At 40.3% G+C, this 17,080-nt stretch overlaps 1 protein-coding gene across 16 annotated transcripts in view; it reads right to left on the reverse strand.

Annotated features, from left to right (window-relative positions):
• The window catches only part of STK38 (serine/threonine kinase 38), a 44,394-nt gene extending 31,145 nt beyond the window's left edge, over nt 1-13,249 (reverse strand). For 5 of the 16 annotated variants that reach the window (XM_081520255.1, XM_081520254.1, XM_081520250.1 and 2 more), the window contains exons 1-2: nt 12,968-13,249; nt 7,868-8,000 (exon numbers count right to left, since the gene is read on the reverse strand). In XM_081520255.1, coding sequence (XP_081376381.1) covers nt 7,868-7,998 — 131 coding nt within the window. In that variant the 5' untranslated portion in view covers nt 7,999-8,000; nt 12,968-13,249. Of the gene's footprint in view, nt 1-7,096; nt 7,184-7,867; nt 8,004-9,178; nt 10,227-12,967 lie in introns of all 16 variants that reach the window. The other 11 variants (XM_081520252.1, XM_081520241.1, XM_081520245.1 and 8 more) reach the window with 9 other exon arrangements.
• Nucleotides 13,250-17,080: the final 3,831 nt, after the last annotated feature.

Here is a 17,080-nt window from a genome sequence, read left to right on the forward strand (position 1 = left end):
AAAATAGCAAGGAGAGATAGGAAAGCCTTCCTCAGCGATCAATGCAAAGAAATAAGAGGAAAACAACAGATTGGGAAAGACTAGAGATCTCTTCAAGAAAATTAGAAATACCAAGGGAACACTGCATGCAAAGATGGGCTCGATAAAGGACAGAAATGGTATGGACCTAAAAGAAGCAGAAGATATTAAGAAGAGGTGGCAAGAATACACAGAAGAACTGTACAAAAAAGATCTTCATGACCCAGATAATCACAATGGTGTGATCACTCACCTAGAGCCAGACATCCTGGAATGTGAAGTCAAGTGGGCCTTAGAAAGCATCACTATGAACAAAGCTAGTGGAGGTGATGGAATTCCAGTTGAGCTACTTCAAGTCCTAAAAGATGATGCTGTGAAAGTGCTGCACTCACTATGCCAGCAAATCTGGAACACTCAGCAGTGGCCACAGGACTGGAAAAGGTCAGTTTTCATTCCAATCCCAAAGAAAGGCAATGCCAAAGAATGCTCAAACTACCGCACAATTGCACTCATCTCACACGCTAGTAAAGTAATGTTCAAAATTCTCCAAGCCAGGCTTCAGCAATACGTGAACCGTGAACTTCCAGATGTTCAAGCCAGTTTTAGAAAAGGCAGAGGAACCAGAGATCAAATTGCCAACATCCGCTGGATCATCGAAAAAGCAAGAGAGTTCCAGAAAAACATCTATTTCTGCTTTACTGACTATGCCAAAGCCTTTGACTGTGTGGATCACAATAAACTGTGGAAAATTCTGAAAGAGATGGGAATACCAGACCATCTGACCTACCTCTTGAGAAACCTGTATGCAGGTCAGGAAGCAACAGTTAGAACTGGACATGGAACAACAGACTGGTTCCAAATAGGAAAAGGAGTATGTCAAGGCTGTATATTGTCACCCTGCTTATTTAACTTCTATGCAGAGTACATCATGAGAAATGCTGGGCTGGAAGAAGCACAAACTGGAATCAAGATTGCCGGGAGAAATATCAATAACCTCAGATATGCAGATGACACCACCCTTATGGCAGAAAGTGAAGAAGAACTAAAGAGCCTCTTGATGAAAGTGAAAGAGGAGAGTGGAAAAGCTGGCTTAAAGCTCAACATTCAGAAAACTAAGATCATGACATCTGGTCCCATCATTTCATGGGAAATATATGGGCAAACAGTGGAAACAGTATCAGACTTTATTTTTTTGGGCTCCAAAATCACTGCTGATGGTGATTGCAGCCATGAAATTAAAAGACGCTTACTCCTTGGAAGGAAGGTTATGACCAACCTAGATAGCATATTTAAAAGCAGAGACATTACTTTGCCAACTAAGGTCCATCTAGTCAAGGCTATGGTTTTTCCAGTGGTCATGTATGGCTGTGAGAGCTGGACGGCGAAGAAAGCTGAGCACCGAAGAATTGATGCTTTTGAACTGTGGTGTTGGAGAAGACTATTGAGAGTCCCTTGGACTGCAAGGAGATCCAACCAGTCCATCCTAAAGGAGATCAGTCCTGAGTGTTCATTGGGAGGACTGGTGTTGAAGCTGAAACTCCAATACTTTGGCCACCTCATGCGAAGAGTTGACTCACTGGAAAAGACCCTAATGCTGGGAAGGATTAGGGGCAGGAGGAGAAAGGGACGACAGAGGATGAGATGGTTGGATGGCATCACCGACTCGATGGACATGAGTTTGGGTAAACTCCGGGAGTTGGTGATGGACAGGGAGGCCTGGCGTGCTGCGATTCATGGGGTCGCAAAGAGTTGGACACGACTGAGCGACTGAACTGAACTGAACCACCAATTGTCTCGTATCATTAAACCTCTGCTTATTTTTCAGGATTCTGTGATGTTGCCCCCATAACAGCAAACCTCTTGAAAATCTATCTCTGCCAGTTCCAATTTTAGTTTACTTACTACTGTAGTAGCTCCTGCCAATCACTGTTTTTTTAATTTTTCAAATTTTCATAGTTTTTAAAGGTTACAATCCATTTACAAATATCACAAAACACTGGCTATATTTCCTATGTTGTACCATCCATCCTTGTAGCCGATCTTACATCCAATAGTCTGTACCTCCCACTCCCCTCCCCCTTACTGGTAACCACTAGTTTGTTCTCTATATCTGTGAGTCTGCTTCTTTCTTTGTTATATTTACTGGTTTGTGGTATGTTTTAAATTCTACATACAAATGATGTCACATAGTATTTGTCTTTCTCTGTCTGACTTACTTCATTAAGCGATAATGCCCTGTAAGTCCACCCACATTGCTGAAATGGTAAAAAATTCATTCTTTTTTATGGCTTAGTAACATTCCATTGTGTGTGTATGTACACATACATCACACATCTTCTTTACGCAATCTTCTGTTGATGGACACTTAAGTTTCTTCCCTATCTTGTCAACTATAAATAACGCTACTGTGAACATTGGGGTACATAGCTTCCTGAACTAGTGATTCTGGTTTTTTCTAATATATATCCAGGAATGGAATTGCTGGATCATATGGTAGCTCTATTTTTAGTTTCTTGAGAAACCTCCATACTGTTTTCCTCAGTAGCTGCACCAATTTACATTCACACTGACCATGCAGGAGGGTTCTCTTTTCTCGACATCCTGGCTAACACTTGTTGTGTGTGTTCTTTTTGGTGACAGCCATTCTGACAGGTGTGAGGTGATATGGTAGCTTTGATTTGCATTTCCCTGATGATTAGTGAGGTTGAGCATCCTTTCATGTGGCTGCTGGCCATCTGTGTTTCCTCTCTGGAAAATATCTATTCAGCTCTTCTGCCCAGTTTTCGATCGCATTGTTTGACTTTCCAATGTTGAGTTACATGTGCTATTTATATACTGCTTTTCTTTTTTAATTTTCTTGGAGTGATAAAACCCAAAATAAAACAGTCTTACCAAACTGTGTCAACAAACTTAAGACCAAATATCAACTCACGTCCAAAAAAAAGAGGGCACTAAGGAAATGGAAAAACTAGAATAAGGTTATCACCTCACACTGGTCAAAATGGCCATCATCAAAAAGTCTACAAACTATAAATGCTGGAGAGGCTATGGAGAAAAGGGAACCCTCCTACACTGTTGGTAGGAATGTAAACTGGTACAACCGTTATGGAAAAAAGTATGAAGCTTCCTTAAGAAACTAAATACAAAAAAAAAAAAAAAAAAAGAAACTAAATACAGAACTACCATATGATCCAGCAATCTCACTCCTGGGCTTGTACCTGGAGAAAATCATAATTCAAAAAGATACACATACCCCAATGTTCACTGAAGCAGCATTTACAGTAGCCAGGACATGGGAGCAACCTAAATCTCCATCAACAGAGGAACAGATAAGGAAGAGGTGGTACATATATGCAATGGAATATGACTCAGCCATAAAAAAGCAGAAAATAATGCCATTTGTAGCAACATGGATGGACCTGGAGATTATCATTCTAAGTGATGTAAATCAGTTAGAGAAAGGCAAATCATATGGTATCGCTTATATGTGGAATCTGCTTCCCTTGTGGCTCAGGTGTCTGCAATGTGGGAAACCTGGGTTCAATCCCTGGGTTGGGAAGATCCACTGGAGAAGGGAAAGGCTACCCGCTTCAGTATTCTAGCCTGGAGAATTCCGTGGACTGTATAGTCCATGGGGTCACAAACAGTCAGACACGACTAACTGACTTTCACGTATGTGGAATCTTAATTTAAAAAATGATACAAATGAACTTATTTACAAAAACCGAAATAGACTCACAGATCTTGAAATCAAACTTACAGTTACCAAAGGGGAAACATGGAGAGAAGTGATAAATTAGGAGATTGGGATTAACATATAGACACTACTGTAAATAAAACAGATAACAAGTACCAACTGACTATTATCAAATAAAACAAGTAACTTAATCAGAACTCATAAACATTTCTTTGTAACTGCAACACCAGAAGCTCTGATTTCAAGAGAGCAGTTCTATTTGAAAATAACCATCCCCAGCAGGTTTCACAGGCCTAGAGCGTGCAAATTTATTTTTGAATTCCCCACGACGCTAACAAAGAGCACTGTACAGGCTCTTGTTTGTCCCAGTGAACAAAGCTAGCCACCACCACGTATAAACCATCTTGCTATTCTGCATACAGAGCTGCATATTTAAAATCAAATCATACATCCCATGTAAATTATGATTTATACCCTCCTGAAGAAATGATTGCAAAAATCCTTATCCATACCTTAGCACACCGAATCCAGCAACATATAAAGAGAATAATGTGTTTTGACCGAGAAGGTTTTACCCCAGCAATGGAAGGTGAATTTAACATTCAAAACTCAGTCCATGTAATTCACCATAGTGAAAGAATAAAGAAAACACAAGATGATCATCTCAAAGATGCAGAAAAAGGATTTAACAAAATTCAACATCCACTCATGATAAAAATTCTCAAATAGGAACATAAGGAAACTTTCCCAATCAATGAAGAGCATCTTTGAAAAACCTACCTTAACATCATAACTAACAGAGAAATAGTGCTTTCCCCTGTAAATCGGGAACAAAAGATGTCTACTCCCATCACTTAGATTCCACACTGCCCCTGAAATCCTAGTCAATGTGAAAAGGTAAAAAGAAAGAAAATGTGTACAGACTGGAAAGGAAGATGTAAAACTCTATCTGGGTATGATTCCTTACAAAGAAAATTCTAAGGAATCTACAAAAAGGCTACTATGAAAGTAAATTAGCAAGTTGCAAAGTTTAAGGTCAATATGCAAAATTCAGTTATAGTTCTATATGCTAGCAACAAAGAAGTGGAAAATGAAATTTCAAATACCCACTTACAATAGCATCAAAAAAAAACCCCAAAATATTAGTAATAGACAAAAGACATGAAAGGCCTCCACCTTAAAACTACAAAATATTGCTAAGAAAAATTAAAGTCCAAACAAAAACAGAGACATATGCATCAAAAGATTCAATACTGTAAAGATGTCAGCTCTCCCTCAAACTGATCTACAAATTGAATACAACTACAACCATAATTCCATCAGGCTTTTCTGCAGAAACTGATAAGCTGATTTTAAAATGTATATGTAAATTCAAAGAACCTAGAATATCCAAAGTAATCTTGAAAAAAACAAGAACCACCACCAAGTTGAGGGCATATACCGACTTCAAAACCTACTACAAAGTTCCAATAATCAAGACAATCTGATATTGGCATACAGACAAATAGATAAATGAAACAGAACCAAGAGCCCAGACAGATTCACAACTACATGGCATTTGATTTTCAAAAGTGCCAAAGCAATTTAATGGGGAATACAAAGTCTTTGCAACAAAGAGTGCTAAAATAACTGGATATCCATATGGAAAATAAATTTCAAACCCCACCTCATACCCCACACACTTATCAATTCAAGATTGATCACATAAATGTAAAAACTAAGCCTATAAAACTTCCAAAAGAAAACATAAGAGAATTATCTTCATGACTGAGGAGTAGGCAAAGGTTTCTTAGGGGTCACAGAATGCAATAACCACAAAAGGAAAAAAAAATGCCAAATTAGATGAACAGGAAAGCCACAGACTGGTAGAAACTTTGCAAAACACATCTACAACAAAGGATCAGTATCTAAGATATATAAAGAAATTCCAAAACTCAATAATCAAAAAATTTGAACAAACACTTCACAAAGGAAAATATGGCCAAAAGGCATATAAAGAAAAATGTTGAACATCACTTAATCATCAAGGAAATGCAAATTAAAAAAACAATCAAATACCACCGAGCATCCACAAAAACAGCTAGTTAAAAGACTGACAATACCAATGTTTAAAATATATATATATATATATAGCAACTAGAACTGTCATACATCATTGGAAATATTTTAGAAAAATGTCTAGCAACTTCTTATAAAACTAAACATATACTTATGTATATTTATGAGCCAAGAGCCAGCCATTCCATTCCTAAATACTTACCTAAGAACAGAAAACAAATGTTTGCAAAAAGATCTATACATAAATGTTCGGAGCAACTTACTCCCAACGGCCAAAAACTTTAAAAAGCCTAAATTTTTACCAATAAAAGAACATATGAGCAAACTATGGTACAGTCAGAAAACAGAATGGTACTCAGCAATATAAAGGAACAAACTATGGACACAATAGCAAAATGGATGAACTTTTAAAACATTAGGCTGAGTGCAAGGTGTTTTATTCAAGTGAATCCATTGACATGTTCCATTTGTATGGAACAGACAATATTAATCTATGGTAGAAACAAAACCACAACAGCAGTGGCCAAGGGTTGAAGAAGAATCTCCAGGAAAGACCTTTCTGGGGTGATGGTAATATTCTGTTTTAAGAGAGGTTTACACAGGTATGTGCTTTTGTCAAAACTCATCTAAATGTGCCCTTAAGGTGGTGCATTTCATTGTATGCAAACTTTCAACTCCCTTAAAAAAAATATATATCATACTCGTTATACAAACAGAAATATTCAGAAGTAAAACATACAGACATCTGCAGCATACTTTGCAGTACAAGCAAAAAGATTAAGATGAATTAATGAATGTATTAAGGGATGGACAGATCAATATGTGATAAATGTAGAATCTATATGATGTCTGTATGTATTTATGGGCTGTCTGTATTTATTGAAAACAATTCTTTCAACTTTTCTGTGCTTCTGAATATTTTCATAATAAAATACTGGGAAAAAATTTTAAATAATGAGTTACTACATGGATAGTACACACTGCTGCTGCTGCTGCTGCTAAGTCGCTTCAGTGGTGTCCGACTCTGTGCGACCCCATAGATGGAAGCCCACCAGGCTCCCCTGTCCTTGGGATTCTCTGGGCAAGAATACTGGAGTGGGTTGCCATTTCCTTCTCTAATACTAGATCAGTAATAATACCTGCCACTCTAATAGGGAAGACCCATCATTATATTCTATTACAAGTTAATCACTAAAGGGATGTTGTCTATAAGCTTAAATTATATGTTAATGACCCATCTCTGGTAACCCTGCCTCTCAACTAATGAGCATTAAGCTAAAAGACCTTTGTTTAGCTCATAGAAACAATCATGACCAGGCCCACCTGTGAATGACTGCAGGGAGGAAGAAATTGAAACAACCCTTCTGGAGGCTGACTGGAACCAGGAAATGTCTGACTTTACTCCCTCTCCTGTTAGTGGAAGAAAAGCCTTAGGCAAGGTGGTTCTTTAGAGGCATGAGTCCACCATCTTCTCAGTTTTCTCACTTTCAGAATAAAGTCACTATTCCTTGCCCCAACAACTCGTCTCTCAATTTACTGGTCTGTCAGTGCAGCGAGCAATATGAGCTTGGACTCAGTAACACTACTACCACCATTCACCTGATTACTTGGTGTGAAGCACTTTGGTGGGTACTCATACGTGTTACATCTAATACCCACAGCAATTCTGAAAGGCAAGTAGTCCTCTCCTCATTTTCCAGATAGGAGAACTGATGTGCAGAAAGACTAAAAAGCTGTTCTAACCTCATACATCAACCACATGGTAAAGGCAGGATTCTAAACCCAGATCTGGCTCCATAATGCTGCTCTTTTCATTATATCACAGTGTATTAACGATGAACTCCACGGTTTTGGTCCAATTAACTTCTTACAGTACCATGGAATTTTATGTTCTTGACCAGTAAACAGAAATAGAAATAAGTGGGTTAATAGCAAGGACTTTGGAAATCAACAACACTGTTACTCCACTGTAATGGAATTGGTTAGAACATGGTTGCTGCTAATCTTGTCTCCTTTCAATCATATCACAAATGTGATTCATGATACAAGAGAAGGATCCCAAAACCATGACTCGATTTTCTCAAAATTCTTTACCTCATTTCTCGTTCTTCATGTTGAGCAATAAGGTTGCTATAAAAATTCTCCAGTGTCACTTTGGTCATTGTCACCCTTTCCTTTGTGTGACTACTCATGGACGAGCAAGGTGTTGAGCCTGTCATTGCCATGGCTGCTAGAAACAATGAAAAAAAAAGGCATTAGTTTTGGAGATAGAATCCACCAGTCTGCACTCTCCTACCCTACTGGTAGGAATGTAAATTGACCTAAGTTTTCTGGAATACAAACAGTATAAAACAAAACCCAGACAAACAGAATATTTGGTGAAAACAAGTATACATTAATGTTTTTTGACACAGAAATACCATCCCTAGGTATAAGGCCTAAAGAAACTATCACACAGGTTCCTTTTTTATTTTTTTTGTGCCGATGGAACCCGTGCCCCCTGCAGTGGAAGCGCAGCGTGGAAACCACCATACTGCCAGGGGATTCCCCACTCCACACAAGCTCTTAGGGGAGCATGAACAGGATGTGCACCACAGAAGATGGTCCTTAGGCCATCAACTGTGTTAGGAGAAACTGGAAGCAATTCAGTAAGCAAATCAACAAGTAAAATGTTGTGGAGACATACAAAGAAATAACCATATAGCAGTCAAAAGCGACATGAATATATCCTTAAGGAAGAGCACTGCATTTTTTCAGAAAGAAGGGAACAAGACCACAATACCAGACACGTATATTAAGAACATGTAACACAGACAGTACCATTCTTTGCCATCTAGGAATCTACCTTGAAGGAATCAAAGACCCACAAGGATTCACACACAAGGGGATTCAATGCAGCATTGTAATGACAAAGAAACATTACAAGTAACTTGAATAACCAAGAATAGAACTGATTAAATCATGGGAAAGTCCTACAATTAAATAACATGCAGACAATTAAAATATGTTCAAATGTTTGTCAGGCAAGCCTTTAAAGAATAAAACAAAAAACATTTTTCAGGAAAAATATTTCCATTCTAATTGAAAATAATAGGTTATAAAATAGAACATATACCATTTCACTTTTATGTGTTTACTGTATATGCACACAATTATTAGAAACATATCAAAATGTTACCAGTGGGAAAAAATATTATCAGTGGTCTAACTCTAGGCAGTGAGAATAGATCATCTTCTTGTTTGCGCTTTTCCACATTTTCTTTTTTTTTTTTTCCAAATTTTCTTCAATGAGCGTGTACTATTACCATTAAGTTACCAAGAACTTTTAAATTTACAATTTCTATAGTTTAAAAAAAATCTATGACTAAAATCTTCACCTATAGGTATAAATGTACTGTGACATACCTTATGATATTTGACTGCTGCCGCTGCTAAGTCGCTTCAGTCGTGTCCGACTCTGTGCGACCCCATAGACGGCAGCCCACCAGGCTCCTTCGTCCCTGGGATTCTCCAGGCAAGAATATTGGAGTGGGTTGCCATTTCCTTCTCCAGTGCATGAAAATGAAAAGTGAAAGTGAAGTCGCTCAGTCGTATCTGACTCTTCGCGACCCCATGGGCTGTAGCCTACCAGGCTCCTCCGTCCATATTTGACAGACGTCTGCTATCTATTTGAGTTGACAAGTTAAAACAAAGACCTATGATGGAAACAATACTACAAAAGAAAAAAACTAAGTGATAACTTTAGTGATGAAAGATATCTTAAAAACAAGAGGCCCTAACTTCCTAGTTTTACATATTTGAAAACTGATACCAACGAGGTTTAAATAGCTTTGTTGTTGCTTAGTCACTCAGTCATGTCCGCCTCTTTGCGACCCCATGGACTGCGGCATGCCAGGCTTCCCTGCCTTCACCATCTCCCAGAGTTTGCTCAAACTCATGTCCATTGAATCGAGGATGCCATCCAACCATCTCATCTCCTGTCGACCCCTCCTCCGCCTGCCCTCAATCTTACCCAGCATCAAGGTCTTTTCCAATGACTCAGCTCTTCACACCATGTAGCCAAAGTATTGGAGCTTCAGCATCAGTCCTTCCAATGAATATTCAGGACTGATTTCCTTTAAGACTGACTGGTTTGATCTCCTTGCAGTCCAAGGGACTCTCAGAAGTCTTCTCCATCCAGCACCACAATTCAAAAGCATCAATTCTTTGGCACTCAGCCTTCTTTATGGTCCAACTCTCACATCAGTACATGTACATCAGTACACGTATATCAGTACAGCTTTGCTATATAGGCCTTTGTTGGCAAAGTGATGTCTCTGCTTTTTAATACACTGTCTAGGTTTGTCATAGCTTTCCTTACAAGGAGCAAGCGTTTTTAATTTCGAAAGTTTTCTTAAGGTTCTCCTCTTGACACTTAGCAGCTTTTAAAATTGTTTTGGAGATTAAATGTTGCCTTTTAAGAAATGTGTAAACACATTATTACTAAGAAAAAAGGCTTAACATTAAGCAATTTACAAAAAGATACTGGGGGGGAATCACATAAAGAATAATTTTTCAGAGAAGAGATTCAAAATCAAGGCTCTACTTCAAAGTCAGTCATTCATGATGTGCTAAAATGACCAGTAATCACAAATTCAAGACACTGAATCCATCTCAATCTTACTATAAAATGTTATTTTTTATGGGGAAGTTTCTGCTAACATCAAAGCAAACTTAAATGTTTTTAGGATATCAGAATTCTTTTTAAACCTCTGTCTGGTTATGAAGCTTGGGTGTGGTTCCTTATTTGTCAGCCTGTACCCCCTCCACCCACAATGAAAACCACATGCTCTCTAAGTTTGGTGAGGAAATTTTAAAACCAGATTTAAAAACAAGTCTGAAGCAAGAGAGTGCTTAGTACTCCTCCCTTGTCTGAAAATTTCCAGAGAATGTTCCTGTCTGTCTCTCTCTATATATACACATTTTAACAAATGAAATTATTTCCACATAAAAACACAACTAGAGAGTGTTTAAGCCTAAGAAAAACAATGCCTTCCATATAACAGGCAGTTAGTAAACACAGATTGAGCAAATTAATGATTTTTAGTTGTCAACAAAGATAAAGAACAAAATTACATTTATATTAATGGGTATATAAAAACTGGAGAACAAACATTTTGACCCATTTAAGTTGCTAGTATGACTTCCTAAACTTTGTAAAAGATCAACAGGAGATTAAGTGCACTCAAAGACACTCCTATAAAAGGCCAACAATGTTCTAACAGAATGGTTTCCAACTTTCATTCAGTCTCTAATGCAATGGCTAAGGTTACACTGTCCTTCCCTTTGGCCTTTCTTCAAACCCTCCTCCCCATCCTTTTCCTCTGCTCATAAATTCATAATTGATAATTCTAATAATCTTTCATCAAAAGTTACTATTGCCCTACAGCAATTTATAGGTTTTCTGGGTCAACCAAGTACTTTACATAAGATGGCTTTCCCTCAAGCTTTTGACAACTCAAGCCTTCTTGTCCTGACCTACAGGCCACTGGAGGCCCTTGCCCTATTTGTTTCATTCTCCAACTCAGAATTAAGAAATGACAGGTAAGCAGGAAATTCTTAAAAGTTAAAAAAGAAATATAACAGAAGAATGTGATCTTCACAAGTCAGGGCAAACATTAAAAGGAGATCAAATGAAAACTATCATTCTATCATTGTATCTAGAGAGGTATGCATTATGCATGGTTAACTGACTGACTTTACAAAGGTACCCTGTGAACTCCATAAATATCCCCTTTCCTCACCAATTCTTTCTTTGTGACTGACAACCCAGTATCTTTCATTTGGACAGTTCAACACTGGAGCTGAGACTATTCCTTAATAGTCACATATCTAATTTTTCCTCCTGGAACTGTAAGTCACTGGAAAGCAAGCACCCTGTCTTATAATGCTTTTAATATTCTTCCCCCATATCGCGCACAATGCTACCCACTTAGTTAAGTATCTTATAAAACATTTGCTAGGAAAAACTGGTTTCTTGTGTCCATCACCAGGAGCCGAAAATATGTATGTATGACGGGGGTGGGGTTAGGACATGGAATGGTTTTCTATACCGAGCTGGATAGTTGACCTCATCCCCTTAAGAGGAAGCTGCCATCTCTCGCCTGGGGGGAGACTGGAGCCTGTTATTGTGGTGGTGGTTGTTTTACTCTTAGGGAAACCACATCCACTGCCTGGCTCATTCTAACTCAGCGCCAAAGTGCGCTGAAAGGGAGAGGAAACGCAGTGGTCTCCACTCCAGCCTTCCCCCTGTACACTTCAAAAAGAACAAGATCATCTTTCTGTCTGTTCGTCTAGTGCGAGCTCTGGTCTCTCTACCTGCCATTCTGCACACTTGAAGTCTTTCTGCAGACTCTGCCCCAAGTTCTTACTTTCCTTCTCCACTCTCCTTTAAAAAAGGCTTCACCATGTAAATTATCATATGTGAAACGAATCGCCAGTCCAGGTTCAATGCATGATACAGGGTGCTCGGGGCTGGTGCACCGGGATGACCCGGAGGGATGGGATGGGGAGGGAGGTGGGTGGGGGGTTCTGGAAGAGAAAAACATTTACACCCATGGTGGATTCATGTCAGTGTATAGCAAAACAAATTCAATATTGTAAAGTTAAAAAAAAATGAAAATAAAAAAGGCTTCACTACATTTTCCTGTGGTTTTCAGCTGGATTATCTGAAGCCCGGTATCCTAAGATTAACCATAGGGAAGGGGGCAGACGCAAAGGTACCGCCGCCCCCCAAGGTGGGGCGGGGGGTGGCTTTGGACAACTGCCTCAGACAACACCTCTCAGATTCTTAAGACTCCAGAAAAAAAAGAAAAGGAGGTGAAAATTGGTAACGACCGACAGACATCCTGGAGGGGACTGAGCGGTGGCAGCGAGCAGACAAAGCAGGCAACATGGAAAGAAGAAAGCCTGGCACCCGCCCCAACCGCACGCGAAGACAGAGAAAGGACGGGGTGCGGAGCATGGGAAACCATGTGGAGGACCGGCCAGGAGCCTCTGGAAGCCGAGAAGAAAGCACTGACAGGAGGGACCGAAAGGGCAGGGCTGGAAAGAAGACGCCGGCGGGAAAGGGAGAACCCAGAAAAAGAGTCGGGGAAAGAGGAGGAAAGGGAAAAGGCCGGGATGGACGGAAGACAACGGCAGCAAGACACTCACCGGAGCCCCGGGCTGAGGGGAGAGGCAGGGCTGGGGGCGGCGAACAGCCGCAGACGCCAGCCGGGCCAGCGGTCTCGACGTGAGGAGAGGCGAAACTCCCGCAGCAGCTGCCAGCCGACCGGAGGAGGGGAGGGGACGCGTTAGGGACTCTGAAGTAGGGGGCCGCGGGGCGGTTGCGGGTGTGAAGACGACAGGAAGAGCCCCAACTGCCGGAAAAGACGGCAAGCCCAGCAGCCGACACTGCCCAGTCCCTCACGGCGGAGACTGGCTGGCGCGGCGGCCAGGGCGCCGGACTGCGCAAGCGTGACTTCCCGGAGCCGCCGCGCGGGTTCCGGGTCTGCGCATGCGCCGCCCCGCCCCTCCCCGCCTCTCCCCCCCCCCACCTCACCCCCCCCTTCCCGCCTCATTCCGGCTGGAGAGGCCGGGTGGAGCGCAGAAGCCTGAGGGGTGGGGCCTTCTCGGGGTGGGAGGGGCCGAGCTGGGGTCGCGGGGAGCGTCCTTTTGTTTTTTTTTTCATTTTGAAATAATTATCAACTCTCCCCCAAAGTGACAGAATTAGTACAAAAAGGTCCCTTTTACCCATCACCCACCCAGCTTCTCTCAACATCTTTACATAACTACACTGCGTTATCAAAACCAGGAAATTAATATCGGCGGAGTACAATGGACTAGACCGATGCAGTTAACTAGATGACAAACCTCAGATTGAACCACTCGGGCTTGCGCTCATTTTGGCGTGTGCGCGCGTACTCGCGCCTATCTGTGTAGTTCCATGAAGTCTTTTCAGCTGGTGGTCCGCTACCAGCTCTTGATTTCCATCATAAATAGGTCCCCGGGAGCCCTTTCCTCCCCATCTACACCACCTTAAAGTAAGGATTAGCATACTCTGCCTTGGATGGGGTGAGCTCTCACAGGTTTGGACATCTGATACCGGATACGGGGAGGGCACAGCAGTGTGCACAGAAGCTGCTTTTCAAGGCTACCCAGCTGCGGAGTCTGTCCCATCCCTTGGGTTAGCGAGGACCCAAGACTTTTGGACGCTCACTGGTTCCTTGAGAATGGAGCGCAGTGCCCTCGAGCAGAAATTATCAGGCTCCTGGAAACAAAGATGACACGGCCCCTGCCAGCCTTCAACAGAGGCCATCTAGGCAGAGAAAGAAGCATGAGTGCAAGTCATTCATTACTGTTTTGTGGTATTACAGTGCCCCCAGGCTCTTGTGTATCTGTGTAAGACCATAAGGCTTGGTTTTAATCCTTCAAGCTTGGGGTCCTAGGCTTTGTTTCCTTAATGGTCTTAAAAACATAGGCTTTCCTTGACTGCTTTCATCTTGCTAGACTTCAAAGCCCAGTTTCCTTTAGTCTCAGCACACAAAAACCACTTGGCTTTTCATTCTCCCGGCACAGAGGCTCTTTTACGTCAGTGCCTTTTGTTCAAGTCCTCCCTATCCTTAACGACTTAGTTACAGAGCCAGACTTCTGCATAGCACTTTTCAGTTTATGAACCACATGCAAGAACTTGATCTCAGGTGATCCTCACAACTCTTTTTTTTTTTCTTCTTCCGTAATTATTGAGGTATAATTGACATGTAGCACTGTATAAATGTAAGATGTCCAACGTAATGATTTGACCTACCTCACGAAATAACTATGACAATAAGCTTAGTAAACATCCATCATCTCATATAAATACAAAGTTAAAGAAACAAAACTTCAGGTCTTCCCTTGTGCTCAACTGGTAAAGAATCCATCTGCAATGCAGGAGACTAAAGTTCAATCCCTGGGTCGGGAAGATCCCCTGGAGAAGGAAAAAGCAACCCACTTCAGTATTCTTGCCTGGGAAATCCCATGGTCGTAGAATCCTGGAGGGCTACAGTCCATGGGATCACAAGAGTCAGTCACAACTTAGCAACTAATCGATAACAACATTAGTGAGGTGGCAGTGACTGCTTTTTCTTCACAGTGATTGGTTACAATATTAGACTTTTCTTAAATGATAGGGAATTGGTTAGTGGTTACCTCATAAAAATATTGGCGAGGCGTTTAAGTTGTGCCCATGATTTCCAGAGGCATAAGCAAGAAGTGACCAAGTCAAGTTAGTCTCCCTTGTCTTGCAAAATAAGATAAATTTTTTTGATAAATTTTTTTAAAAAGAAACAAAACTTTCATATATAGTATACAGCAGTGTTAATTATATTTATCATAGTGTCCATTACATTCCTAGTACTTAAATCTGGAAGTTTGTACCTTTTGACCACTTTCATCCAAACTTCCCCTCCCTGCTCTGGTAATCACAAATCTGATACCCTTTTCTGTAAGTTGAGTTCATGTATTTGATGTATAATTGATCTACAACTTTAGTTCCTGTTCTACAGCATACTGTCTCAATATTTCTATACATCTCAAAATGCATGTGTGCATGCGTGTTCAGTCATGTCTGACTCTTTGAGACCCTATGGACTATAGCCTGCCAGGCTCCTCTGTCCATGGGATTCTCCAGGCAAGAATCCTGGAGTGAGTTGCCATGCCCTCCTCTAGATCTTCCCAAACTAGGGATCAAACCTGTGTCTCCTGCATTGGGAAGCCCACATTTCAAAATGATGTAAGTCTATTTACCAGTGTCACTATACAAAGATATTACGTAGTTATTGACTATATTCTCCACACTGTACATTTCAGACCTATGACTCATTTATTTTGTAACTAGAAGCTTGTACTTTTAATCTTCCTTACCTTTTTCCCCCCACCATTCTTACCTGCCTCCCCTCTAGCAACCACCAATTTGTTCTCTGTATCTATAACTCTGTTTCTGTTTTATGTTTGTTCATTCATATTTATTTTAGATTCCACATATAAGTGAAATCATATGGCATTTGTCTTTCTCCGTCTGACTAATTTCACTTGGCTTAATATGGACCTCTAGGTCCATCCATGTGTCGCAAATGGCAAGATTTTGTTCTTTTTCATGGCTGAGTAATATTCAGATATGAATATTATATGTATATATATATATTACATCTTTATTCATTCATCTATTGTTGGGCACTTAAGTTGCTTCCATAACCTAGTTATTTCAACTAATGGTGCAATGAACATAGGAATGCATATATCTTTTCTAATTAGTGTTCTTGTTTTCTTTGGATAAATACCCAAGAGTAGAAGGTGAATCAAAGAGTGTTTCTATTTTTAATTTTTTATCATAGGAGGTGCATCACTTTCCATTCCCACCAATAGTGGGTGAGAATTCCCTTCTCTCCACAGCTTGTTATCTTTCTGATAACAGCCATTCTGATCTTCACATCTCTTTGGCAAGTCACAAAGGATAAGCTGCTGTTGTTTTACTTTTCAAGATCAAGGTCTTGCCCTTTATTTTTATTTTTTTCTAACATTTACTTTTTAACTTTTATTTTATAGCAGACTATAATTGATTTGCAATGTTGTGTTAGTTTCAGGTGTACAGCAAAGTGATTCAGTTTGCATATAAATATATCTATTCTTTTTAAAATTCTTTTCCTGCTTAGATTATTATAGAATATTGAGCAGAGTTCCCTGTACTATTCAGTAGGTCCTTTTTGGTTACAAAGGGTAAGTTTGTAGTGTTAAAAAGGAAACCATAGGCCCAAAATGGCATCATTTATGCTAAAGCCCATGATAACAAACTTAGATTTAATACCTCATCTAATTGCAGTTTTTACTTTCTCAGTCATTCATCCTGGAGTTTTCTGATCAGCACCAACAAGGTAATCTGTCATTTGGGCCCTCTCCATCCCACCCTCCACAACCCCCACAAAGGAAGAAGGTGAAATCTGCATGATTCAGCCTCACCCTTTCCCCAAATAAGGTGATCTGGCCTAAAACAATCCTTTCCTTTCATTTGTTAATTGCTTCCTTGCCCACCTTCCTCCTGCCTGTAAAAACCATCCATTCTGCACAAGGTCTTTGAGCACCTTTCTCTTTACTAGCTGGGATACTGCCTGATTCATGAAGACTGAACAAAGTCAGTTACAAGATTTACTTGGTGGAATTTTTGGTTTTTAACAGCAGATAACTGGGCTATGTGCCTTATAGACAATGCCAATATATAATTTCCCTGGAAGATAAAGATTCGTACAGAGT

This window comes from Giraffa tippelskirchi, chromosome 8 (assembly GCF_054371585.1).
Source record: "Giraffa tippelskirchi isolate mGirTip1 chromosome 8, T2T-mGirTip1v1.2.pri, whole genome shotgun sequence".
Taxonomy (NCBI): Eukaryota; Metazoa; Chordata; class Mammalia; order Artiodactyla; family Giraffidae; genus Giraffa; species Giraffa tippelskirchi.